Source organism: Salvelinus fontinalis, chromosome 38 (genome assembly GCF_029448725.1).
Source record: "Salvelinus fontinalis isolate EN_2023a chromosome 38, ASM2944872v1, whole genome shotgun sequence".
NCBI classification, from domain to species: Eukaryota; Metazoa; Chordata; class Actinopteri; order Salmoniformes; family Salmonidae; genus Salvelinus; species Salvelinus fontinalis.
The window spans coordinates 21,700,180-21,727,340 of NC_074702.1; the positions used below are offsets into that span (position 1 = coordinate 21,700,180).

Below are 27,161 nucleotides of genomic sequence, written 5' to 3' on the forward strand. Positions count from 1 at the left end.
ACAATTGATGTATGGATGACTTATAGTGAAGACTGGGTTCGTGCAGATAACCAACAATTTACGACGTTTGGAATGAGACTAACGTGAGGTAAAATAAGTAAATCATTAATCAGAAGACTATTGATCAGATATGAAAATATCTGAAAGGTTATATTGGGAAATTATAACTTTGTAATCTGACTACTTTCTCTGGTGCTCCCAAATTCCTAGTTAATTAGTTACGTTATTACTAGGTTGATCGCGTAATCCCAAATTACAGGAATCTTTGATAAAAACTATAAGTCTTCAATTTAATGATAGCAAAGACACAACACAGCATTACATGCATTTCAAGGTATGAAGGATAACTGTCTAACCAATAATTAGGCTACATAATAATTAATGAAAGTTGTTCTTAAAAAGTGTTACAAAAAGTGTTAGCTAATTTATACCCAAACATCCAAAAACAGTGTGCAAGAAGAACTTCCAGAATAGTGATAGTATACTAAAAAGTTGAATTGTTTTCGTAAGACAATACAGCCCACAAAACATTGCAGGGTTCTGTTAAGAGTTAATGATGTGATTTAGTTACATGTAGGCCCAGTCCCATCCAGGGGTGACCCGTACACCTCCACCTCACACAAGGTCAGGTACTCCTCCCTCCCTGGAATAACCACGTTGACATATCGACCCTCCATGCCGTTACACTGGAAAGTGCTTGAATTGCCACCAGGGATAGAGGAGATCACAGCACACCTGCAGGATAACACAGAAACAAACTACTATAGCAACTTCTGATCAACTTCAAATTGATATCTAGCCACTATCTCTAGCCGTCCATCTGCAGTTCAAACAATAACAAAGCGGACACCCCGCCATTGTTTTGGTAAAAAGCTGAGGGATGAGGCTGGATTAATGTAACCTCTTTCAAATTCCTATGGATGCAAGGACTGACCAACCATGATATCAAAATTATAGTTTTAACAATGTTTTGAGACAACACATATTTAAATCTACATTGTTTACAAATATTGGAGTAAAACAAGTTTATATTTTGAGTTCTGATGAGTGTTGAACTAAGTTCATGAGGTATTTATGAGCTACATACTTCAAGAATCAATTGGTATAAAATCGTTAATTTAAAAGTAAAAAAATGGATGTACCAAACCTGGATTACCACTTTAAGGTACCCGGTAGGTAAAGTAGGCAGGATAAATGTACTAATATGGTCATAGCTCCACCTTGCCTTCTGATAGGTTAGGTTGGTTTTCCATCGTTTTTTTGCTTCAACTAATCGTTAAAACGTATAAAAAGGACCTCAACTCTCCTACAGTAATTCACCTAGGATTATTGATGCCGTTGTCTTTCAGGGAATCTCCAATGCAAATCTCAGCTCCATTGAGTCTACTGGGAACACTGTCGACTGTGTTGGTGATGATGATGGAGAACACTTTGTAGGTCTTCAGAAGGTCCACCCTCCACCAGGCGTTGATGTCCTGTAGAGTGTGGGTGCAGGACCCTCCTATCCAAATAGCGTTGCGATTCCCGTCAATAGCATTGCCTGGAATGCCAAACTCATACAAAGACGACTGGGTGGCCTTTCCATATAGAGCCACATTTTCTCCTGGACAAAATAGAGCATAATGCACATTAACTATCATCTTAACAAACAATTATTGGAACTTGTGTAAGCATATTCATGCACTGTAATCATAGAGATTAATGTTTAGACTATGATTACAGAGAATGTAACAACAATTGTACTTATAACACACTGTTCATAATCTATATATACAGTACATACAGTATATACAGTGAGGAGAACAAGTATTTGATACACTGCCGATTTTGCAGGTTTTCCTACTTACAAAGCATGTAGAGGTCTGTAATTTTTTATCATTGGTACACTTCAACTGTGAGAGACGCAATCTAAAACAAAAATCTAGAAAATCACATTGTATGATTTTTAAGTAATTCATTAGCATTTTATTGCATGACGTAAGTATTTGATACATCAGAAAAGCAGAACTTAATATTTGGTACAGAAACCTTTGTTTGCAATTAAAGAGATCATACGTTTCCTGTAGTTCTTGACCAGGTTTGCACACACTGCAGCAGGGATTTTGGCCCACTCCTCCATACAGAGCTCCAGATCCTTCAGATTTCGGGGCTGTCGCTGGGCAATACGAACTTTCAGCTCCCTCCAAAAGATTTTCTACTGGGTTCAGGTCTGGAGACTGGCTAGGCCACTCCAGGAGCTTGAGATGCTTCTTACGGAGCCACTCCTTAGTTGCCCTGGCTGTGTGTTTCGGGTCTTTGTCATGGTGGAAGACCCAGCCACGACCCATTTTCAATGCTCTTACTGAGGGAAGGAGGTTGTTGGCCAAGATCTCACGATACATGGCCCCATCCATCCTTCCCTCAATACGGTGCAGTCGTCCTGTCCCCATTGCAGAATAGCATCCCCAAAGAATGATGTTTCCACCTCTATGCTTCACGGTTGGGATGGTGTTCTTGGGGTTGTACTCATCCTTCTTCTTCCTCCAAACACTCCAAACACGAGTGGAGTTTAGACCAAAAAGCTCTATTTTTGTCTCATCAGAACACATGACCTTCTCCCATTCCTCCTCTGGATCATCCAGATGGTCATTGGCAAACTTCAGACGGGCCTGGACATGCGCTGGCTTGAGCAGGGGGACCTTGCGTGCGCTGCAGGATTTTAATCCATGATGGCGTAGTGTGTTACTAATGGTTTTCTTTGAGACTGTGGTCCCAGCTCTCTTCAGTTCATTGACCAGGTCCTGCCGTGTAGTTCTGGGCTGATCCCTCACCTTCCTCATGATCATTAATGCCCCACGAGGTGAGATGTTGCATGGAGCCCCAGACCGAGGGTGATTGACCGGCATCTTGAACTTCTTCCATTTTCTAATAATTGCGCCAACAGTTGTTGCCTTCTCACCAAGCTGCTTGCCTATTGTCCTGTAGCCCATCCCAGCCTTGTGCAGGTCTACAATTTTATCCCTGATGTCCTTACACAGCTCTCTGGTCTTGGCCATTGTGGAGAGGTTGGAGTCTGTTTGATTGAGTGTGTGGACAGGTGTCTTTTATACAGGTAAAGAGTTCAAACAGGTGCAGTTAATACAGGTAATGAGTGGAGAACAGGAGGTCTTCTTAAAGAAAAACTAACAGGTCTGTGAGAGCCGGAATTCTTACTGGTTGGTAGGTGATCAAATACTTATGTCATGCAATAAAATGTAAATTAATTACTTAAAAATCATACAATGGGATTTTCTGTATTTTTGTTTTAGATTCCGTCGCTCACAGTTGAAGTGTACCTATGGTAAAAATTACAGACCTCTACATGCTTTGTAAGTAGGAAAACCTGCAAAATCGGCAGTGTATTAAATACTTGTTCTCCCTACTGTATATATACACTACTGGTCAAAAGTTTGGACACACCTACTAATTGAAGGGTTTTTCTTTATTTTTACTATTTTCTACATTGTAGAATAATAGTGAAGAAATCAAACTATGAAATAACACATATGGAATCATGTAGTAACCAAAAAAGTGTTAAACAAATCAAAATATATTTTAGATTCTTCAAAGTAGCCACCCTTTGCCTTGATGACAGCTTTGCATTCTCTCAACCAGCTACATGATGTAGTCACCTGGAATTCTTTTCCACCAGTCTTGAAGGAGTTCCCACATATGCTGAGCACTTGATATCTGCTTTTCCTTCACTCTGCGGTCCAACTAATCTCAAACCATCTCAATTGGGTCTAGGTTGGGTGATTGTGGAGGCCAGGCCATCTCATGCAGCCCTCCATCACTCTACTTCTTGGTCAAATAGCCCTTACACAGCCTGGAGGTGTGTTTTGGGGTCATTGTCCTGTTTAAAAACAAATGATGGTCCCACAAGGGCAAACCAGATGGGATGGCGTATCGCTGCAGAATACTGTAGTAGTAGCCATGCTGGTTAAGTGTGCCTTGAATTCTAAATAAATCACAGACAGTATCACCAGAAAAGCACCCCCACACCCCCACACCTCCTCCTCTATGCTTCACGGTGGGAACCACACATGCAGAGATCATCCGTTCACCTACTATGCGTCTCACAAAGACACAGTGTTTGGAACCAAAAATCTCACATTTGGACTCATCAGACCAAAGGACAGATTTCCACCGGTCTAATGTCCATTGCTCATGTTTCTTGGCCCAAGCAAGTCTCTTCTTATTATCGGTGTCCTTTAGTAGTGGTTTCTTTGCAGCAATTCGACCATGAAGGCCTGATTCACTCAGTCTCCTCTGAACAGTTGATGTTGAGATGTGTCTGTTACTTGAACTCTGTGAAGCATTTAATTGGGCTGCAATTTCTGAGGTAACTCTAATGAACTTATCCTCTTCAGCAGAGGTAACTCTGGGTCTTCCTTTCCTGTGGCGGTCCTCATGAGAGCCAGTTTCATCATAGCCCTTGATGGTTTTTGCGACTCCCCTTGAAAAAACTTTCAAAGTTCTTGACATTTTCCGTATTGACTGACCTTCATGTCTTAAAGTAATGATGGATTGTCGTTTCTCTTTACTTATTTGAGCTGTTATTGCCATAATATGGACTTGGTATTTAACCAAATAGGGCTATCTTCTGTATACCATCCATAACTTGTCACAACACAACTGATTGGCTCAAATGCATTAAGGAAAGAAATTCCACAAAATAACTTTTAACAAGGCACACCTGGTGACTACCTCATGAAGCTGATTGAGAGAATGCCAAGAGTGTGCAAAGCTGTCATCAAGGCAAACGGTTGCTACTTTGAAGAATATCAAATATAAAATCTATTTTTGTTTAACAACTTTTTGGTTACTACATGATTCCATATGTGTTATTTCATAGTTTTGATGTCTTCTCTATTATTCTACAATGTAGAAAATAGTACAAATAAAGAAAAACCCTGGAATGAGTAGGTGTGTCATGAGCTGGCGAACACCCAGAGAAATGGTTATATGAAGAGGTGCTGACTAACGGCGAATAAACTATAAGCTCTAAAAATAATGAAGAGAGCCACACACTCCATATACTGTATAAACTCCCAGTCATTTATGGGGTAAATCACCAACGTTTCGGCATCACTCTGCCTTCTTCAGAGTAATGTCATGAATGCTTGAACCAGGTTATGTAGACAAACAGTGCAATTAATGCAACCAGTGACAATAGTGTCAATAGTGTCAATTGTGTCATAATTATTACGTTTATTAGAATGAATTGAGTGAAACTGTTAAAAAACAATAGTTTATAGCAAATTGAATATATTAGGCTATTATTATCATACGTGTCGAGCCACTGAGGTATCAGGCAGCAGTGGTGAGAGAGGCACTGATTTAGGTGAGGGATCAAACCAAAGACCCTATGATAAAGATTGAGGCCCAGTCCTTGTCAGAGGAGGTGGGATCATACCTCTTCAGCATCTGTACAGTGGTGTGGTATGACATCTGGAGACAGATCCAACATGTAAGCAAGCTGATGCAGTCTCCCAGTATGCATGTGGATGTTGCAGTCAGCCTTCTCAGAAAGACAGAGAGAGGTCTCAGCAACTACAGGGCAACAGGCTTTATGACTGCACAAACGTCAGTCAAGGATATTTGCGAGGGTATGAATGTAGAGGCCGTTCTACAACAAAAAAGGGCTGAGGTCCACAAAATGGCACTTTTCATACGGATCATTTGATGAGCCTTTGAGTGATGTCCTAAAGAAGCTGGAGGTGACATTTCTCAATGTCGTTGTTGATGCTGCAACCTCGGCCCTTCAGGAAAGATTTTACACATTGGAAAATGTGGGAGAGAAGCTTGGAGTGCTGTCAACCTTCCAAAGTCTCTCAAATGAGGAGCTGACAGAACAATGTGAGGCCCTTAGTGTGACAGTGCACTATAAAGAACACTCAGACTTGGATGGCAGAGAGCTTGCACAGGAAGTGAAGAACTTGCCTGACTTACCGTCGAAGACCATGACCCTGCTTGAGCTGCTGATATTTATACACGAAAGGGAGCTCTCAGAAATGTATCCACATTTGTGGACTGCTCTCATATTTTGTCTTACTCTTCCAGTGACCGTAGCTGAAGCAGAGAGGAGCTTGTCAAAGCTGAAGCTCATCAAATCCTACCTGAGGTCCACCATGCCACAGGAACGCCTTAGTGGCCTTGCTGTCATCAGTATTAACCATGCAATTGTTGGGCAGATTTCTTATGAGGATGTAATTAATGACTTTGCATCAAGGAAGACAAGAAAGGTCAGGGTTTAGATGGCAGTTGTGCAATTTAGTTTGTGTGTTTCTTGTTTGAAGTGCATTAGTGTAATAATCAGGTTCTCTTCTTTATAAGTGTGCTATTCTATTTGTGTATTTGTGTGATATAGGATTTGTGCAATTTAGTTTTATTTGTGTGTTTTTTGTTAGTAATAGGGTAATAGTGTAATAATTTGATTCTCTTTTTTATTTATATACTACAATTTGTTTATATTTGTCTTTGTTGCTTCTTTTTGATATTATTGAGTCTTATTTTTGTATATATTTTTATATTTTATGATTATTTATTTGTGTTGTTACAAATGTCTGAATAAAAATGCCAGTTAAGGGGCGCTGAAGGGGAGGTTCGCCCAGGGAGCCATACAAGCTACAACCGCCACTGTTGGTACAGTATATATAAAATATATGAATATAAGTTCTGACCGGTTGGGGCAAGGTAGCCGTAAACCTCCACTTCACAGAGTGTCAGAAGTCTTTGCTGGCCTGGTAGAACCACAATCACATAACGTCCTTCGAAACTTGGGTCAAAAGCCAGGGTGAGAGAACTTCCGGCTGGAACAGAGGAAATTGTTTTAGCCCTGGAGAGAGAAATGGGTTTTACTGACCTCTGTCAAGATACTGCATCATATGCTATATAACTTCATTTAAACTATATAAACAAGACACAGGAGATGATATGCTGATATCTACAACTGTGCCTGTGTTCTGGTTGTAACCTGTGAGTGGGGTTGAAACTTTTCACCAGCATTTCTTGATTCTATCTGTCCTGCCTGCATGGGTTTTATCTACAGTATGTCCACTATGTATATTCTGGTCACTCTAATTGAGTTCTTCATGGACATAAACAGTAACAACACATTGTAAATGCAATTTCAAAAACCACAGTATCTTGACTCACAGAGGGTTATGAATGCCATTGTCCACTAAAGAATTTCCTATTCGTATCTCAGCCCCGTTAAGTCTCTCAGGAAAATCATCCCCTCTGTTGATGACGGTGATGGAGGTGACTATGTAGGTATCAAGCAGGTCCACTCTCCACCAGGGGTTAGTGGATTCATCAGTGGCAGTGCAGGACCCATGATGAAAATGTGAATCGCGGTTCCCATCAATGGCATTGGAGGCATGACTGTAACCGTGCCATATGCTCTCAATGAGGTCTGACTGTGTAGCTTTTCCACGCAAGGCAAGATTTCCTGCAGGGAAACATATCATTGAGTGAGTATAGAGGAGCAATTTAATGATGCTGTCAAAACAGAAGAACACCGTTTTCTAATCTGCTGAAAGTCCGGGCGGGGCCTTAGCGAAATAAATATGTTACGTGGTAGATAAAAGTATGACATTTGGAACAAACATGAATTCAGGTGATGTGAAAACATCCTAGAAGGGATGCTCATTGCAAACTTAACGTGGAGGCGCAAGACTGAATGGCCGCCGATGTAGATGATAATGAATCCATAGTCATGTTTAAAATAACGTATTAAGTGACATTTTCATAAAATAAAATGACATTAAGTAATAATACATTAAATGTATTCTTTAAGTTCTGATACGCGGAGAAAATAAAATACTTAAGGCTCTGGTTCACATGTGCCAGCACAATGGCACAATGGCATAATGCAGTGCATGATAATCCAGCATCCAGCCATCATCACTTCTGAGAACAGAGGGGCTCACTTTTGCAGCGGTACTGAAACTACAACATGAAAAACGGTTCGATTATAGAATTTTGTTACTTTTGGTACTTCTATTAAATTTGTCTCACGTTTGGAAATCAACTAAATGTATTTAACTTATTATAAATTATTAAATTTGCTCTGTGTGTGCGGTGCGGGTATGCTTTCCTAAGAACTTTTTCATTTAAAAGTTATCTACAAAGTGGCCTATGCCTACCTGTCAGAATCATGATTATTTGCATCAATCCAGTGGCCATGTGTTTTGCAAACTCCATCACATGTGTGTGTGTGTTACAGAAATGCTGCTAACCAAACAAAAATGTTAAGTGCATGCGCACTTGAATTAAAGGTTAACAACACTCAAAATATTATTTTTGCCGTTGTATGGTTTTGGCATCATATATCATGATACTAAACCTGGTATCGGTATGGAAGTAAACTTTTTTGTATCGTGACAACACTAGCAGGCAGTTTGGCAGCCTCTGGTAAAAGCGTCCACAAAGTTGTAATGGGCACGTTTTGCGGTCCCCTAACCAATTGTGCTATTGTGTGTGTTATATCAAGTTATTTGTAACTTATTTTGTACATAATGTTTCCGCCACCATCTCTTATGACCGGGCAGAGCTTCTAGATATCAGGACAGCGATTGCTCACCTCGTACTGGAAGAAGATTCTTTCTTTAACGAGTCGGACGCAAAGGATTTACTCCAGACACCCGACAAGGCCCTCATCCCCGTCATTCGCTGGAGAAAGAGAGGGAGATATCGGGGACGTAGGTCTGGGTGCCTTGTAAGTATCCGACGGCGAGTGGGTAATCTGACTTTACCATCGGTCCTATTCGCCAAAGTACAATCATTGGATAATAAAATGGACAAACTACGAGCACGTATTTTCTACCAACTGGACATTACAAACTGTAATATCTTACGTTTCACCGAGTCGTGGCTGAACGACGACATGAATAACATACAGCTGGCGGGTTTTAAGCTTTTTCGGCAGTATAGAACAGGCGTCTCTGGAAAGACGAGGGGTGGCGGTCTATGTATATTTGTAAACAACAGCTGGTGCATGACATCTAAGGAAGTCTCGAGGGTTTGCTTGTCTGAGGTAGAGTATCTCATGATAAGCTGTAGACCACACTATTTACCAAGAGAGTTTTCATCTATATTCTTCGTAGCTGTCTATTTACCACCACAAACCGTTGCTGACACTAAGACCGCAATCAATGAGCTGTATACGGCCATAAGCAAATAGGGAAAGCTCATCCAGAGGCGGCGTTACTAGTGGCCGGGGACTTTAACGCAGGGAAACTTAAATCCGTTTTACCTAAAAAGATCTCTAGACCACCTTTACTGCACACACAGAGATGCGTACAAAGCTCTCCCCCAGCCTCCATTTGAAGCAGATGAAGCAGATGCTAAGCAACAGGACTGTTTGCTAACACAGACTGGAATATGTTCCAGGATTCTTCCGATGGCATTAAGGAGTACACCACATCAGTCACTGGCTTCATCAATAAGTGCATCGATGACGTCGTCCCCACAGTGACTGTACGTAAATACCCCAACCAGAAGTCACGGATTATAGGCAACATCCGCACTGAGCTAAAGGGTAGAGCTGCTGCTTTCAAGGAGCGGGACTCCAACCCGGATGCTGTTAAGAAATCCCACTATGCTCTCTGACGAACCATCAAACAGGCAAAGCATCAATACAGGACTAAGATTGAATCTTATTACACCGGCTCCGACGCTCATCAGATGTGTCAGGGCTTGCGAACTATTACAGACTACAAAGGGAAGCACAGCCGCAAGCTGCCCAGCGACACGAGCCTACCAGACAGTTAAATCACTTCTATGCTCGCACTCGAGGCAAGTAACACTGAAACAGGCATGAGAGCATCAGTTGTTCCAGACGACTGTGTAATCATGCGCTCCGAAGCCGATGTGAGTAAGACCTTTAAACAGGTCAATATTCACAAGGCCGCAGGTGCCAGACGGATTACCAGGATATGTACTCCAAGCATGCACTGACCACCTTGCAAGTGTCTTCACTGACATTTTTAACCTGTCCCTGACCGAGTCTGTAATAACAACATGTTTCTAGCAGACCCCCAAAGTCCCTGTGCCCAAGAACACTAAGATAACCTGCCTAAATGACTACCGACTCATAGCACTCACGTCTGTAGCCATGAAATGCTTTGAAAAGCTAGTCATGGCTCACATCAACACCATTATACCAGAAACCCTAGACCCACACCAATTTGCCTACCGCCCCAACAGATCCACAGATGATGCCAACTTGATTGTACTCCACACTACCCTTTCCCACGTGGACAAAAGGAACACCTATGTGAGAATGCTATTCATTGACTACAGCTCAGCGTTCAACACCATAGTGCCCTCAAAGTTCATCACTAAGCTAAGGTCCCTGGGACTAAACACCTGCCTCTGCAACTGGATCCTGAACTTCCTGACGGGCTGCCCCCAGGTGGTAAGGGTAGGTAACAACACATCCGCTACCTCAACAAAGGGGCCCCTCAGGGGTGTGTGCCTCCTGTACTCCCTGTTCACTCATGACTGCATGGCCAGGCATGACTCCAACACCATCATTAAGTCTGCCGATGACACAACTGTGGTAGGCCTGATCACTGACAACGATGAGACAGCCTATAGGGAGGAGGTCAGAGACCTGGCTGTGTGGTGCCAGTGTAAGAGAGTTAAAATGGTTATTACATCAAACTAGTGCACAACGCAAAACAGAACCTCCAGGTTAAGGGTCAGTGGTCCAAGCCCACAAAAAGGAATATTCCAAGTTCAGACAGTTGGGGGGAGTCAGATCACTATGATCGCCAGGAACTTAACCTTTGGTTTCTATTTTCAATTGTTGCGCTACTAGTATTGCCTGTTAATGTTAAGTAGGCAGCTACAGTAGCTTGATGATATTAACATCTTCGGTTTTAATTTCATTGAATGTATTTTATGTAATCTGGGTGCTTACGTCACCTACTAACACCCTGGTACTAACCGTAGCTCCCGTTCTCCTCAGTCCAAGAAAACACAGAGAGAAAGGTATGTGTCGCAGATTACTCTGGTGTAGAAGTCCGTAATGTTAAATAAATAAAGCATCCCAAGGTGAATCATATAGGTATTGTTATAAGGGAGTGTGAGACGATTGAAACAAGTAAGTTTCAGAGTTTTATCATTGCTATTGATATAGTTTTACAGAATGCTAAAAAGTATTGCTGTCTGTAAAACTATATCAGCACTTATTTCAGTCTTATCCTGAGTTCTGATAGTCTCTTCATTGTTGGTAAGCAGGCCTACTATAGTTGTGTCGTCTGCAAACTTGATGATTGAGTTTGAGGCGTGTGTGGCCACGCAGTCATGAGTGTAAAGGGAGTACAGGAAGGGCCTGAGCACACAACTTTGTTGGGCCCCTGTGTTGCGGATCGGTGAAGTGAAGGTGGTGTTACCTACCTTCACCACCTGGGGGCGGCCCATCGGGAAGTCCAGGACCCAGTTGTACAGGGCGGGATTCAGACCCAGGGCCCTTACATTCTTACATAGGTATTCCTCTTGTCCAGATGGGATAGGGCAATGTGCAGTGCAATGGCGATTGCATCATCTGTGGATCTTTTGGGGCGGTAAGCAAATTTAAGTGGGTCTAGGGTGTCAGGTAAGGTAGAGGTGATATGATCCTTAACTAGCCTCTCAGAGCACTTCAGGATGACAGAAGTGAGTGCTACGGGGCGATAGTCATTTAGTTCAGTTACCTTTGCTTTCTTGGGTACAGGAACAATGGTGGACATTTTGAAGCAAGTAGGGACAGCAGACTGGGAAAGTGAGAGATTGAATATGTCCGTAAACACTCCACCCAGCTGGTCTGCGCATGCTCTGAGGATGCGGCTAGGGATGCCATCTGGGGCGGCAGCCTTGCGAGGGTTTACACGCAACATCTTCAAGAGGGTCACCATTGTTCCTGTTCCCAAGAAAGCTAAGGTAACTGAGTTAAACGACTATTGCCCCGTAGCACTCACTTCCGTCATCATGAAGTGTTTTGAGAGACTAGTCAAGGATCACATCACCTCCACCCTATCTGACACCCTAACCTATCTGGACAAAGAGGAATACCTATGTAAGAATGCTGTTCACCGACTACAGCTCAGCATTAAACACCATAGTACCCTCCAAACTCTTCATTAAGCTCGAGAGCCTGGGTCTCGACCCCGCCCTGTGCAACTGGGTCCTGGACTTTCTGATGGGCCGCCCACAGGTGGTGAGGGTAGGAAACGACTTCTCCAGCCCGCTGATCCTCAACACTGGGGCCCCACAAGGGTGCGTGCTCAGCCCCCTCCTGTACTCCCTGTTCACCCGTGACTGCGTGGCCATGCAAGCCTCCAACTCAATCATCAAGTTTGCAGACGGCGCTACAGTGGTAGGCTTGATTACCAACAACGACGAGACGGCCTACAGGGAGGAGGTGAGGGCCCTTGGAGTGTGGTGTCAGGAAAATAACCTGTCACTCAACGTAAACAAAACAAAGGAGATGATCGTAGACTTCAGGAAGCAGCAGAGGGAGCACCCCCTATCCACATCGACGAGACAGCAGTGGAGAAGGTGGAAAGTTTTAAGTTCCTCGGCGTACACATCACGGACAAACTGAAATGGTCCACCCACCCAGACAGCGTGGAGTTAGAGCTACAGGATTCAAATTTCTGTTTGAAAGGCTAGCCTTTGCTTTCCTGACTGACTGAGTGTATTGGTTCCTGACTTCCCTGAACAGTTGCATATCGCGGGGACTATTCGATGCTATTGCAGTCCGCCACAGGATGTTTTTGTGCTGGTCAAGGGCAGTCAGGTCTGGAGTGAACCAAGGGCTATATCTGTTCTTAGTTCTACATTTTTTTGAAAGGGGCATGCTTATTTAAGATGGTGAGGAAATAACTTTTATAGAACGACTAGGCATTCTCGACTGACGGGATGAGGTCAATATCCTTCCAGGATACCTGGGCCAGGTCAATTAGAAAGGCCTGCTCGCAGAAGTGTTTTAGGGAGCGTTTGACAGTGATGAGGGGTGGTCGTTTGACCACGGACACATAGCATACGCAGGCAATGAGGCAGTGATCGCTGAGCTCCTGATTGAAAACAGCAGAGGTGTATTTGGAGGGCAAGTTGGTCAGGATAATATCTATGAGGGTGCCCATGTTTACAGATTTAGGGTTGTACCTGGTGTGTTCCTTGACAATTTGTGTGAGGTTGAGGGCATCTAGCTTAGATTGTAGGACTGCTGGGGTGTTAAGCATATCCCAGTTTAGGTCACCTAACAGAACGAACTCTAAAGATAGATGGGGTCAATCAATTCACATATGGTGTCCAGGGCACAGCTGGGAACTGAGGGGGGTCTATAACAGGCGGCAAAAGTGAGAGACTTATTTCTGGAGAGATTCATTTTTTTAATTAAAAGCTTGAATTGTTTGGGCATAGACCTGGAAAGTATGACAGAACTTTGCAAGCTATCTCTGCAGTAGATTGCAACTCCTCCCCCTTTGGCAGTTATATCTTGACGGCAAATGTTGTAGTTGGGTATGGAAATCTCATTTTTGGTGGCCTTCCTAAGCCAGGATTCAGACACGGCAAGGACATCAGGGTTGGCGGAGTGTGCTAAAGCAGTGAGTAAAACAAACTTAGGGAGGAGGCTTCTGATGTTAACATGCATGAAATCAAGGCTTTTTCGATTACAGAAGTCAACAAATGAGAGTGCCTGGGGACACGCAAGGCCTGGATTAACCTCCACATCACCCAAGGAACAGAAGAGGAGTAGGATGAGGGTACGGCTAAAGGCTATCAAAACTGGTCGTCTAGTGCGTTGGGGACAGAGAATAAAAGGAGCAGATTTCTGGGTGTGGTAGAATAGATTCAGGGCATAATGTGCAGACAGGGGTATGGTGGGGTGCGGGTACAGTGGAGGTAAGCCCAGGCGCCGAGTGGTGATAAGAGAGGTTGCATCTCTGGACACGCTGGTTATACTGGGTGAGGTCACCGCATGTGTGGGAAGTGGGACAAAGGAGGTATATGAGGCATGTTAAGTGGGACTAGGGGCTCCGCAGTAAACTAAAACAATGATAACTATCCTAAACAACAGTATACAAGGCATATTGACATTCGAGAGAGACATAAAGCGAGGCATAAAGCAATCACAGGTGTTGATTGGGAGAGCTAGCTAAGATAACAACAGCTAATCAGCTAAGATAACAACAACAGGTAAAATGGCGATGAATGGGCAGAGAGGGTCGGTTAACTACAAACAGGGCCTGAGTTCGGGGCTAGGGCCGACAGATTAACAAAAAGTAAACAAAGTGGAGTACCGTGATAAATGAACAGTCCAGCAGGCATCAGCTTTGTAGCCAAGTGATCATAGGGTCCAGTGAACAGCAATCGATGGAACAGGGAAGCCGCGGGGTAGTAGTTACTACGCTAGCACGCGGGAGACACGGCATTTAAAGTTAGCAGGCCGGGGTAAGTAGAAGCGTCTGCTCCGACATCCGGCAAAGGCCGGTTGAGGGCACAGCGGATGGAATTACGGCTGCGGACTAGTCGTGGTGGTACGGCGGGGCGCCGTGTCGACAAAGGGTCAGGGCTAGATGGCGAAAGAGGAATTGTAGTTGTAGTAATTTCGTTTGCTAGCCGGGAGATGCGCCTGGCTCAGGGCTAGCTTCGGGTCTGGGTCACTCAGCGGCAGCTAGCTAGCTGTGATGATCAGGAGTAATGGTCCAGGGTTTCTTTGTAGTGGAGAAAAACAGTCTGAGGCTGGCAGGGATTATCCAGGCTAAAAAACGGCTGGTGCCTGTGCAGGTAAAAGGTAGAAGGTAAAAGGCACTAGCAGTGGCTAACAATGACTAAATAGCTAGTAGCTAATTAGCTGGTTAGCTTCTGATGGCTAGCTTCTGATAGAGGTTCTGTCTAAGGTCTAAAAAAAAATATTGCGGATCCGTGTCACATTGAGGGAGGCGGGTTACCGGAAGGTATATTTAATTTAAAAATGGAAAAGAGATTGAAAAATAAATTTAAATATATACAAAAAAGACGAAAAATACAAAAAGTAAAAGAGAGGACGACAAACCACGTCTGCACTGCTACGCCATCTTGGGAAAAAGAGGTAGTTGTATAAGGTAGTTGTTGTGAAATTGTTAGATTACTTGTTAGATATTACTGCACGGCCAGAACTAGAAGCATAAGCATTTCGCTACACTCACATTAACATCTGCATATGTGACCAATACAATTTGATTTGATTTGTCTACTTTATTGTCCAGAGTCTGAACTTTAGCAAGTAATATACTCTGAAGCGGTGGATGGTGTGCCCGCCTCCTGAGTCGGACTAGAAGTCCACTCCAAATACCTCTTCTCGGCCGGCGTCGTCTTGGAGCAGACTCTAGGATAAATTAAATTGCCCTGGGTGGTGCGAACAACGCAACCAATTCAGGAAAGTTGTAATCCTGGTCGTAATGCTGGTGAGTTACCGCCACTCTGATATCCAAAAGTTATTTCCGGCTGTATGTAATAACACAAAAAACGCTATGGGATAATAATGTTACAAATTCCACACACAAAAACGAAATACTGCAAAGTTGCTTAGGAGCTGGAAGCAGAGCTGCCAGGTCAGTCGGCGCCATCTTTCAGCCATCACTTTTTAACACCAAGGCCAATGATATGATCCTAGTACATAAATCTGCAAGTTGTGTCATAAAGACATTGAGATATAATATTACCTCACATTTCATAGTAAGAGACCTTGCCCTGTTAATTTAAAGGGCATTATATCTCAACCTGGTCTCAGAGCATTTCATATTATTCTGTATGTAAATGCATAAAACACCATTTAGCACAATATGTTATGTTTCATATGGTATGTATTAATTTGTGGATGTTCATCACCCATTTCGTATGATATGTTAAGAATTACAATTCGTATTACATATTACGAATTTGCTAAACGTTTTATATGTTACATATTTGCAAACTTATAATATAAGTATAATATAAGTATGGTATGTTACGAATTTGAAAAAGTATGATAAGTTACAAATACTAGCTAGGTGGCTAACGTTAGCTAGGCTAGGTGTTAGGGTTAGGAGTTAGGGTTAAGGTTAGGGTTACTTTTAGGAGTTAGGTCAAGGGTTAAGGTTAGGGTTAGGGGAAGGGTTGGTCGAAAAAGGTTGAGGTTAGGTTAGTTAATATGCTAAGTAGTTGCAATGTAGCTCAAAAGTAGTAAGTAGTCAAAAAGTTGCCAATTAGCTAAAGTTGTCCATGATAACATTCGAACTCACGATTTTAGGGTTGTTAGAGATTCGCGTTATACGTCCGCCCATCCATCCAACTAACCACCCTACTATAGTTTTCGCCTTAATTAACCATCTGTCTTATGTAACCATATCAAACGTAACATATCATACTAAATGGAGAGTCTTGGATTTATGTACAGAATGATACGAAATGCTCTCAGACCAGGTTGTATATCTATCAGTTAACAGGAGGAAAGGAATTAGAGATGTGATTACTTGGGACGGTCGCACCAATAGAGCATGCCAGTTCCAGGAGAGTCAACAAGATGAACATCATGGCTGATCTCACCATCCTGGAGGAAAAGCCCAGAGCAAGTCAACAATGGGTCTGATAGGAACCAGTCCACAGAAACATTGACAGAAAAACTGAAACTATCTGTTAGGCTGCAATTCAATCACAATTTATAATTTGTATAAATTCAGCCCACTTGAACAAAGACATTTTAAATATTGTTTTACTCACCTCTCAAGAAGAACAATAAACACAAAGAGAGTGCATTTTGGGTAGTGTAATATTTGAATGTTTTATACTATTCATTTCAACTCATTTTAACATTCTGTCAAAATGAGCACATGTTGACGTTCATTTTATAATTTTTTTCAACATTTCTAGTCTATCATCTATGTGTAACATTGTTGACGTGTTATTCTTGACTTGCTCAGTTTTCCACTATGTTTTAATTGAAAATATTATTTAAAAAGTAATCACCATATGAAAATGAGACTTCAGTTCCCGTAGCATAGTTGAGCTTGAAAATGAGGGACAAATGTAAATGTATCACTAATCTCGTGAAATTAGTAATAATCTTCAGAAATGACATTGTCAAAGCAACAAAATAACTAGTGCTTTACTATTATGGTGAAGACCTGGGGAAATTTTTGGGTTAAAATCTTCCTCAGAAAAGGGACATGTCAAAAGGCAGATTTTTGGCTATTTAGAAATACTTTATTCATATAAAAAATCTGATGTATAAAACTTTTCTTTAAAGGCACTTATTTTAATATAACAGGCTTAACTGTCTGCAAGAATTCTACTTAATAAAGAACTTAATTCAAGAGAGTATGATATTAGCAGAAAGGACAATGAGAGGTATTGCATTACTCTTAGCACTATTCTCTCCTTTCATGAACTTGCTACTTTTAAAAATAGAATACAAGTCTTTCAGTATAAAATACAGTCCAGCGTGTTGTCTCTTTGCAATCACAGCCTCCTTGCAAACACATCAGCATGCATTTAAGTAAAGGATTATGGGAACATCATGCCCATCTGAATTCAACCCACTGCTGAATTAAGACATTATTATTATGAAATAACTGTTAGGTAAATCAACAGTTAATGTGTGGTTGTGTAAGACAGAAAATATAACGTAATAGAAGACAATTTCAAATAGTATTAGATTGTAATATCCTCTTACCTTCACACTCAACAAAAATAAGGTCACTGTTGATGTGATGTAGGTAAAAGCTCTGTAGACAACAATCTGACTGATTCATTTATACACCAGTCACAAAGTCAATGACCCTGTCCACCCCCCTCGTCTCCAAAGACATCCTCCTAACAATTACCATACCATGACAACTAGTCACCTGCGCTACTGTTCCATTGCTTGACTTCCAGCCCTACATCAGTGCGATAAAACAGGTCTCAACCAGCTCCAGTTAATCATCAACAGGGCTGCTTGTATCATGACCGGGCATTCATGGAGGGAACACAAGAGAAACTTCTGTAAAATGCTGGAATCTAACCACTGACGGACAGGGTCCGTTTCAACATCCAAGTGACGTTTCTTTGGGACCATTACAGACATCCTGACAACTGATACACTGAATGTCCTGAGAACGTCCTAAATACTAATCTAGTCCTCATTGACGTCCCAGGACCATATAGGGAACTAGACAAAAGCAGACTACAAGAACGGGCCTGGCTGCATCAGGACACCATGTGGGAGAGCTTCTGGCAGGTATTGGAGGACTTTATGCTCAAGGGGACTTTGTTTGCTATGAGTGGGTTTATTTATTTTTGTGTGAAACATTTGCTTTTCGGTGGATCCTTGCTGCAACCTGCCTGCTGGCCTACGGTGATGGCTTTAAACCATGACGTATGAACATACATGTTAAAAATATACTTTTTCCCTCTGCTTCACTATGCCTGCTCAACTCACTTTTCCACCCTGTGACATAATCATTGAGATAAATAACTAAAACATGATTCCAACTTATGGCGAAATACAGACAGTATAACTGAATGATCAGGATATCGTGATATGGAAGGGAATAACAGGAAGCATCTACACATGTTCAACGTGTTACAGAGTAGTTGTATACTTTGCTACTTATAGAATCTCAAGAGCATGTACAGGAGCAGGCAACATATTGTATGTATTCTTATTCCACATCAGATATTTTACTGCAGTTGATGACTAAATTCATTCAGATAAAAGTAGATTAAAAGTGTCTAATTATAAAATGACTTCAATGTTTACTTATGGTCCTGGTACAATTACAATCCACACTCTTCTACATGACCAAGTGAGTGTGCATACAGTATGTGTGTCCATGCATGTATGAGTGCGTACACAGGTGAATTAGCTAAATGTCTTGGTTTTGAGAATTTAAAAACATAGGGTTAGGCCATCATATTCCTATCAAAATACCTTTGATAATTGCATTCTAGGTGACACCAAGAAATGCTTCTGAAACAGGTGCTGTGTTACACTTTATCTTCTCCAAATACATTAACATACAATACATTACAATGATAGGAGCCTTTAATTGAAACTGTACTTGCTGTAAACAGATCTAAATGAATGTACTCAATATAACTATATTTACAATGTGAAATAACAAATACTCAACTGTTAATACATTTAAACATGGATTTTTCCTACACATAGCTCCTTTACTTCTAAGAGTGTATCTAGAACCTTAAAGGGTTCTTCGGCTGTCCCCATAGGAGAACCCTTTGAAGAACCCTTTTGGGTTCCATGTAGAACCCTGTTCCACATGGAACCCAAAAGGGTTCTACCAGGAACTTAAAAGGGTTCTCCTATGGGGACAGCTGAAGGACACCCTTTTTTCTAAGAGTGTGGAGAATGTTACCTACAATATAATTTAGGGTGGCAGGTAGCCTAGTGGTTAGAGCGTTGTGTCAGTAACCAAAAGGTTGCTGGATCATAACCCATAGCTGACAAGCTAAAAATGTGTCATTCTGCCCCTGAACAAGGCAGTTAACCCACTGTTCCCCAGTAGGTCAAATTGCAAATATGAATTTGTTCTTAACTGACTTGCCTAGTTAAAAAAAAATATATATATAAGTTATCTATCACGTCCAGAAAACAGTGTGTGCTCCAGATTACATTTTGGTAATAAATGCTCTGGATCTATCAGTCCAGTGGTGACCCATAGACCTCCACCCCACACACGGTCAGGTATTCACTTCTTCCTGGAAGGACCACGTTGACGTATCGACCCTCCATTCCGTTACACTGGAAGGTGCTGGAGAAGCCAGCTGGAATAGAAGAGATCACAGCACACCTGCAGGAGGAAATCGAAACAGCTTTAGAACAGTAACTATAACACAAGCAGCTCCATGTTAACTCATCAGACTCATATAGTGAACCACTCAATAATGTTGACAATTCAACACATTTCCTGGTGTTGTAAGTCAGGCTGCACCATAGAGATAGAGGACTCAAGTGACCAAAAGCCCGTTTTAGCATATGGAGTGCCATTGAGGACTTTCACCATTTTGAAGTACTCAACTGGGTGGGACTTTCTATGGGTTAAGGATCACATAATTCCAGGAGGGATCAGCCAATGAATTATACTCGTGAGCAAATATTCTGTAACTGCAGGAGGCAGTAAATAGTCAACCTTGGCTTTATACCCGTTCAAACAGCACATTCAACGTGGCAGTACGCATCCTTTCAGTTTGTTTATCAACTCATAGAAGTAGTAGAAAATAGAATGTGCTACTTCAAAATAGAGATGGCCTCAATGGCACTGCTCATGCTCTCAGAGACGCCATAATGGGACAGATAGAATGTTGTGTCCTCTAACTATCTCTACAGTCTGTACACAGTTGTGCTAACCAACCTTTTGTCAAATATAGCATTGCCTTTAACTCCCACAGTTCACCTGGGATTGCTGTTGCCATTGTTCTTGTTTTGTCAGGGAGTCACCAATGCGGAACTCAGAACCATTCAGTCTACTGAAAGTCCCGTCTATTCGGTTGGGGATGGTGATGGAGAACACTTTATGAGTCCACAGAAGGTCCAACTGCCAACAAGGGTTAACTTTCACTTTGGTGTTGGTGCAGGAGGAGGAACCATCTTCCCAAATACCGTTGTGATTCCCATCAATGGCATTGTAAGCAAAACCAAACCCACACAATGATGACTGGGTGGGTTTTCCCTGTAAAGCTGCATTATTTCCTGGACAAGAGAATTGTTAGCACTTGCATTCGTATGCTGATGTTCATGTAATCCCCCTTGTAATTGAAGAAGTATATATATTATTTTATTTTATTTATTAATTTCAGGCCAGTTGAGAACAAGTTCTCATTTACAACTGTGACCTGGCCAAGATAAAGCAAGCAGTGCGACACAAACAACAACACAGAGTTACACATGGAATAAACAAACATACAGTCACTAAAACAATAGAAAAGTCCCTATAAAGTGTGTGCAAATGATGTAAGATTAGGGAGGTAAGGCAATAAATAGGCCGTAGTGACGAACTAATTACAATTTAGCAATTAAACACTGGAGTGATAGATGTGCAGAAGATGAATGTGCAAGTAGAGATACTGGGGTGCAAAGGAGCAAAACAAAAAATAATAATATGGGGATGAGGTAGTTATACGAGCTATTTACAGATGGGGTATGTACAGGTGCAATGATCTGTAAGCTGCTCTGACAGCTGATGCTTAAAGTTAGTGAGGGAGATATGAGTCTCCAGCTTCAGTGATTTTTGCAATTCGTTGCAGTCATTGGCAGCAGAGAACTGGAAGGAAATGCGGCCAAAGGAGGAATTGGCTTTGGGGGTGACCAGAGAGATATACCTGCTGGAGCACGTGCGACGGGTGGGTGCTGCCATGGTGACCAGTGAGCTGAGATAAGGCGGGCCTTTACCTAGCAAAGACTTATGGGTTTGGCAACGAATTTGAAGCGAGGACAAGCCAATGAGAGCATACAGGTCGCAGTGGTGGGTAGTATATGGGGCTTTGGTGACAAAACGGATAGCACTGTGATAGACTGCATCCAATTTGCTGAGTAGAGTGTTGGAGGCTATATACATCTTCACATTTTACGGATTCGGCAGCCGGCTTTAAACCAATGTTTAACTACTGTTGAGACAATGATACATGATTTATAATGTATTGTATCATACAGTATGTATATCCAAGACATCACTTGAATATTTGTCTGCATAAAATGAGTCAGTAGAAGACATGATTGCTCTGAGTTACTTACTAAAAGTATTTACTTCAATAATATTCAAATGGAATTAAACGTGATGGGGCTTATCCTTACCAGTTGGGGCGAGGTACCCATAAACCTCCACTTCACAGAACGATAAAAAGACTGTTATATCCTATAATGACAAAGCGAAATCAGTGTTTTTGAAAATTTAGCAAATTTATTAGAAATTTAAAAAACAGAAATATCTTATTTAGACCTTTCGCTATGATACTCATAATTGAGCTCAAGTGCATCCTGTTTCCATTGATCATCCTTGAGATGTTTCTACAACTTGAGTCCACCTGTTGTTAAATTCAATTGATTGGACATGATTTGGAAAGGCAAACACCTGTCTATATAAGGTCCCACAGTTGACAGTGCATGTCAGAGCAAAACCAAGCCATGAGGTCGAAGGAATTCTCCGTAGAGCTTCGGAATAATGATGGCGCCGGAGGGTAGGGCTGCCGTCTTATCGGCTCTCAACCAACAAGGCTATTTTGTTTGTTTTTTCGTAACTTGTTTTGTACATAATGTTGCTGCTACCGTCTCTTATGACCGAAAAGAGCTTCTGGACATCAGAACTGGGATTACTCACCTCAAAATAGATGAAGAGTTTTTCTTCAATGAGTCGGACGCGAGGGATATACTGCAGACACCCGACCAGGCCCCGATCCCCGTGATTCTGGAAAAGGAAACCGAGATTGAGGCAAAAGATCAGGGTGCCTTGCGAGGATCAGGCACATATCAGAACATACAGCTGGCGGGTTATACACTATCGGCAGGACAGAACAGCAGCCTCTGGTAAGACACGGGAAGGGGCCTAAGCATTTATGTAAACCACAGCTTGTGCACCATATCTTGGTATGATTTCCACACCCAACTATAACCCTTTCCGTCAAGATAGAACTGCCAAAGGGGGAGGAGTTGCAATCTACTGCAGAGATAGCCTGCAAAGTTCTGTCATACTTTCCAAGTCTATGCCCAAACAGTTCGAACTTCTAATTTTAAAAATTAATCTCTCCAGAAATAAGTCTCTCACTGTTGCCGCCTGCTACCGACCCCCCTCAGCTCCCAGCTGTGCCCTGGACACCATCTGTGAATTGATCGCCCCCCATCTAGCTTCAGAGTTTGTTCTGTTAGGTGACCTAAACTGGGATATGCTTAACACCCCGGCAGTCCTACAATCTAAGCTAGATGCCCTCAATCTCACACAAATTATCAAGGAACCCACCAGGTACAACCCTAAATCCGTAAACATGGGCACCCTAATAGACATTATCCTGACCAACTTGCCCTCCAAATACACCTCTGCTGTCTTCAATCAAGATCTCAGCGATCACTGCCCCATTGCCTGTATCCGCTACTGGTCCGCGGTCAAACGACCACCCCTCATCACTGTCAAACGCTCCCTAAAACACTTCTGCGAGCAGGCCTTTCTAATTGACCTGGCCCGGGTACCCTGGAAGGATATTGACCTCATCCCGTCAGTTGAGGATGCCTGGTCATTCTTTAAAAGTTACTTCCTCACCATATTAGACAAGCATGCTCCGTTCAAAAAATGCAGAACTAAGAACAGATATAGCCCTTGGTTCACTCCAGACCTGACTGCCCTCGACCAGCACAAAAACATCCTATGGCGAACTGCAATAGCATCGAAGAGTCCCCGCGATATGCAACTGTTCAGGGAAGTCAGGAACCAATATACGCAGTCAGTCAGGAAAGCAAAGGCCAGCTTTTTCAAGCAGAAATTTGCATCCTGTAGCTCTAACTCCAAAAAGTTCTGGGATACTGTAAAGTCCATGGAGAACAAGAGCACCTCCTCCCAGCTGCCCACTGCACTGAGGCTAGGTAACACGGTCACCACCGATAAATCCGTGATAATCCAAAACTTCAACAAGCATTTCTCAACAGCTGGCCATGCCTTCCTCCTGGCGACTCCAACCTTGGCCAACCGCTCCGCCCCCCCCCCCCCCCCGCTGCTACTCGCCCAAGCCTCCCCAGCTTCTCCTTTACTCAAATCCAGATAGCAGATGTTCTGAAAGAGCTGCAAAACCTGGACCCATACAAATCAGCTGGGCTTGACAATCTGGACCCCCTATTTCTGAAACTGTCTGCCGCCATTGTCGCACACCCTATTACCAGCCTGTTCAACCTCTCCTTCGTATCATCTGAGATCCCCAAGGATTGGAAAGCTGCCGCGGTCATCCCCCTCTTCAAAGGGGGAGACACCCTGGACCCAAACTGTTACAGACCTATATCCACCCTGCCCTGCCTATCTAAGGTCTTCGAAAGCCAAGTCAACAAACAGATCACTGACCATCTCGAATCCCACCGTACCTTCTCCGCTGTGCAATCCGGGGTCCGAGCCGGTCACGGGTGCACCTCAGCCACGCTCAAGGTACTAAACGATATCATAACCGCCATCGATAAAAGACAGTACTGTGCAGCCGTCTTCATCAACCTGGCCAAGGCTTTCGACTCTGTCAATCACCATATTCTTATCGGCAGACTCAGTAGCCTCGGTTTTTCTAATGACTGCCTTGCCTGGTTCACCAACTACTTTGCAGACAGAGTTCAGTGTGTCAAATCGGAGGGCATGTTGTCCGGTCCTCTGGCAGTCTCTATGGGGGTAGCATAGGGTTCAATTCTCGGGCAGACTCTTTTCTCTGTATATATCAATGATATTGCTCTTGCTGCGGGCGATTCCCTGATCCACCTCTACGCAGACGACACCATTCTGTATACTTCTGGCCCTTCCTTGGACACTGTGCTATCTAACCTCCAAACGAGCTTCAATGCCATACAACACTCCTTCCGTGGCCTCCAACTGCTCTTAAACGCTACTAAAACCAAATGCATGCTTTTCAACCGTTCGCTGCCTGCACCCGCACGCCCGACTAGCATCACCACCCTGGACGATTCCGACCTAGAATATGTGGACATCTATAAGTACCTAGATGTCTGGCTAGACTGCAAACTCTCCTTCCAGACTCATATCAAACATCTCCAATCCAAAATCAAATCTATAGTTGGCTTTCTATTTCGCAACAAAGCCTCCTTCACTCACGCCGCGAAACTTACCCTAGTAAAACTGACTATCCTACCGATCCTCGACTTCGGCGATGTCATCTACAAAATAGCTTCCAATACTCTACTCAGCAAACTGGATGCAGTTTATCACAGTGTCATCCGTTTTGTCACCAAAGCCCCATATACTACCCACCACTGCGACCTGTATGCCCTAGTCGGCTGGCCCTTGCTACATGTTCGTCGTCAGACCCACTGGCTCCAGGTCATCTACAAGGCTATGCTAGGTAAAGTGCCGCCTTATCTGCGTTCACTGGTCACGATAGCTACACCCACCCGTAGCACGCGCTCCAGCAGGTGTATCTCACTGATCATCCCTAAAGCCAAAACCTCATTTGGCCGCCTTTCCTTCCAGTTCTCTGCTGCCTGCGACTGGAACGAATTGCAAAAATTTCTGAAGTTGGAGACTTTTATCTCCCTCAACAACTTTAAGCATCTGCTATCTGAGCAGCTAACCGATCGCTGCAGATGTACATAGTCCATCGGTATATAGCCCACCCAATTTACCTACCTCACCCCCATACTGCTTTTATTTATTTACTTTTCTGCTCTTTTGCACACCAGTATCTCTACTTGCACATGATCATCTGATGATTTATCACTCCAGTGTTAATCTGCTAAATTGTAATTATTCGATTTAATGCCTACCTCCTCATGCCTTTTGCACACATTGTATATAGATTCTCTTTTTTTCTACCATGTTATTGACTTGTTTATTGTTTACTCCATGTGTAACTCTGTGTTGTTGTCTGTTCACACTGCTATGCTCTATCTTGGCCAGGTCGCAGTTGCAAATGAGAACTTGTTCTCAACTAGCCTACCTGGTTAAATAAAGGTGAAATAAAATAAAAATAAAATAAATATCTAAGGAAGTCTCAAAGTTTTGCTCACCTGAGGTAACATTATCTCATGATAAGCTGTAGACCACACTATCTCCCTAGAGAGTTGTCATCTGTATTTTTCATAGCTGTCTACATACCACCACAGAGCGAGGTTGGCACTAAAACCACACTCAATGAGCTGTATTCTACCATAAGCAAACAGGAAAACGTACATCCAGAGGCGCAGTTCCTATTGGCCGGTGACTTTAACGCAGGGAAACTTAAATCAGTTTTACCAAATTTCTTTCAGCATGTTAAATGTGCAACCAGAGAGAAAAAAATCCTAGACCAACTTTACTCCACACACAGAGACGCATACAAAGCTCTCCCTCGCCCTCCATTTGGCAAATCTGACCATAATTCCTTCCTCCTGATTCCTGCTTACAAGCCAAAATTAAAGCAGGATGCACCAATGACTCGGTCTATAAAAAAGTGGTTGATGAAGCAGACGCTAAACCACAAAACTGTTTTGCTAGCACACACTGGAATATGTTCCGTGATTCTTACGATGGTATTGAGGAGTACACCACATCAGTCACTGGCTTTATCAATAAGTGCACCGAGGACGTCGTCCCCACAGTGACTGTACGTACATAACTCAACTGTTGCTTTCAAGGAGCAGGACTCTAACCTAGAAGCTTACAAGAAATCCCGCTATGCCCTCTGATGAACCATCAAACAGGCAAAGCGTCAATACAGGACTAAGATTGAATTAAAAAGACAGTGTTATCTATTAAGGTTGTACCTTTTGTTCCTCCTACTTACCGTAGTTGTATGCACAGAGCATCATTGTTATTGTTGTGTATGAGATGTGTACATTGGTTGAACTGGTTGAACTGATTCTTGCTCCTGTCTCATTGTTATTGAATTGTCATAGCTACTGACATGGTCATGAAACCCACGCAGTGGTGCGTACTCATGGATGCCAAGGGAAGCCCCTAAAAATTGAGCAAGAAAAATAAAATACTAATAATATACCTTTCGTCTCTGTGTCATTTTCCTTGAAATCACAAGAGGCTGTATGTATTGTGGAGGATGAATCAGAATTATCAGAATTATTTGGGTAACATAGATCAATAAGATGTTTTATTTACATAATATGCTTATGTGAGATACTTGTCATTAGAATGTCTCCCTTTGGACTATACTGTTGGCCGTTGCACATTTCCCTTCTCAGCTAGGGAAATTTCACTTGGGGCCCAGAGGGGAGAGGTCAGGCTTGTCTTTTACGTGTCTGGTAATATGCAGAATATCAGAAAGGGAGAGGTCAGAATGGAACGTTGTCTTCAAATGTGAATGTATCTGTTGAACCATGTGAAGGGATGGCGCGATTAAGGAGGAACCAATTATCTCTTGGCTCCACAATGTCTGTACGCCAGTCACTCCCTCCTTTTCCCATTGGGGGGAGGAGCATGGCAGTGTCTGGAACCATTGTATGT

The 27,161-nt window shown here is 42.7% G+C and overlaps 1 protein-coding gene and 1 pseudogene across 3 annotated transcripts; both read right to left on the reverse strand.

Annotated features, from left to right (window-relative positions):
* Positions 1 to 276: 276 nt before the first annotated feature.
* LOC129838090 (fucolectin-6-like) lies at positions 277 to 17,886 on the reverse strand. Of its 3 annotated transcripts, none has more exons than XM_055904806.1 (6): positions 17,708 to 17,798; positions 16,509 to 16,585; positions 7,177 to 7,471; positions 6,702 to 6,856; positions 1,321 to 1,603; positions 277 to 735 (listed from the first exon to the last, which is right to left on the reverse strand). In XM_055904806.1, the coding sequence occupies exons 2-6, from the start codon at positions 16,582 to 16,584 to the stop codon at positions 564 to 566; spliced, it is 981 nt and encodes a 326-aa protein (XP_055760781.1). In that variant the 5' UTR covers position 16,585; positions 17,708 to 17,798; the 3' UTR covers positions 277 to 563. The 3 variants fall into 3 exon arrangements, with proteins under 3 accessions (XP_055760781.1, XP_055760782.1, XP_055760779.1); XM_055904807.1 differs by lacking the exon at positions 17,708 to 17,798 and adding an exon at positions 17,002 to 17,032; XM_055904804.1 differs by lacking the exon at positions 16,509 to 16,585 and having other exon boundaries at positions 17,708 to 17,886.
* Positions 17,887 to 18,530: 644 nt separating this feature from the next.
* LOC129837553 (fucolectin-6-like) lies at positions 18,531 to 26,512 on the reverse strand (annotated as a pseudogene).
* Positions 26,513 to 27,161: the final 649 nt, after the last annotated feature.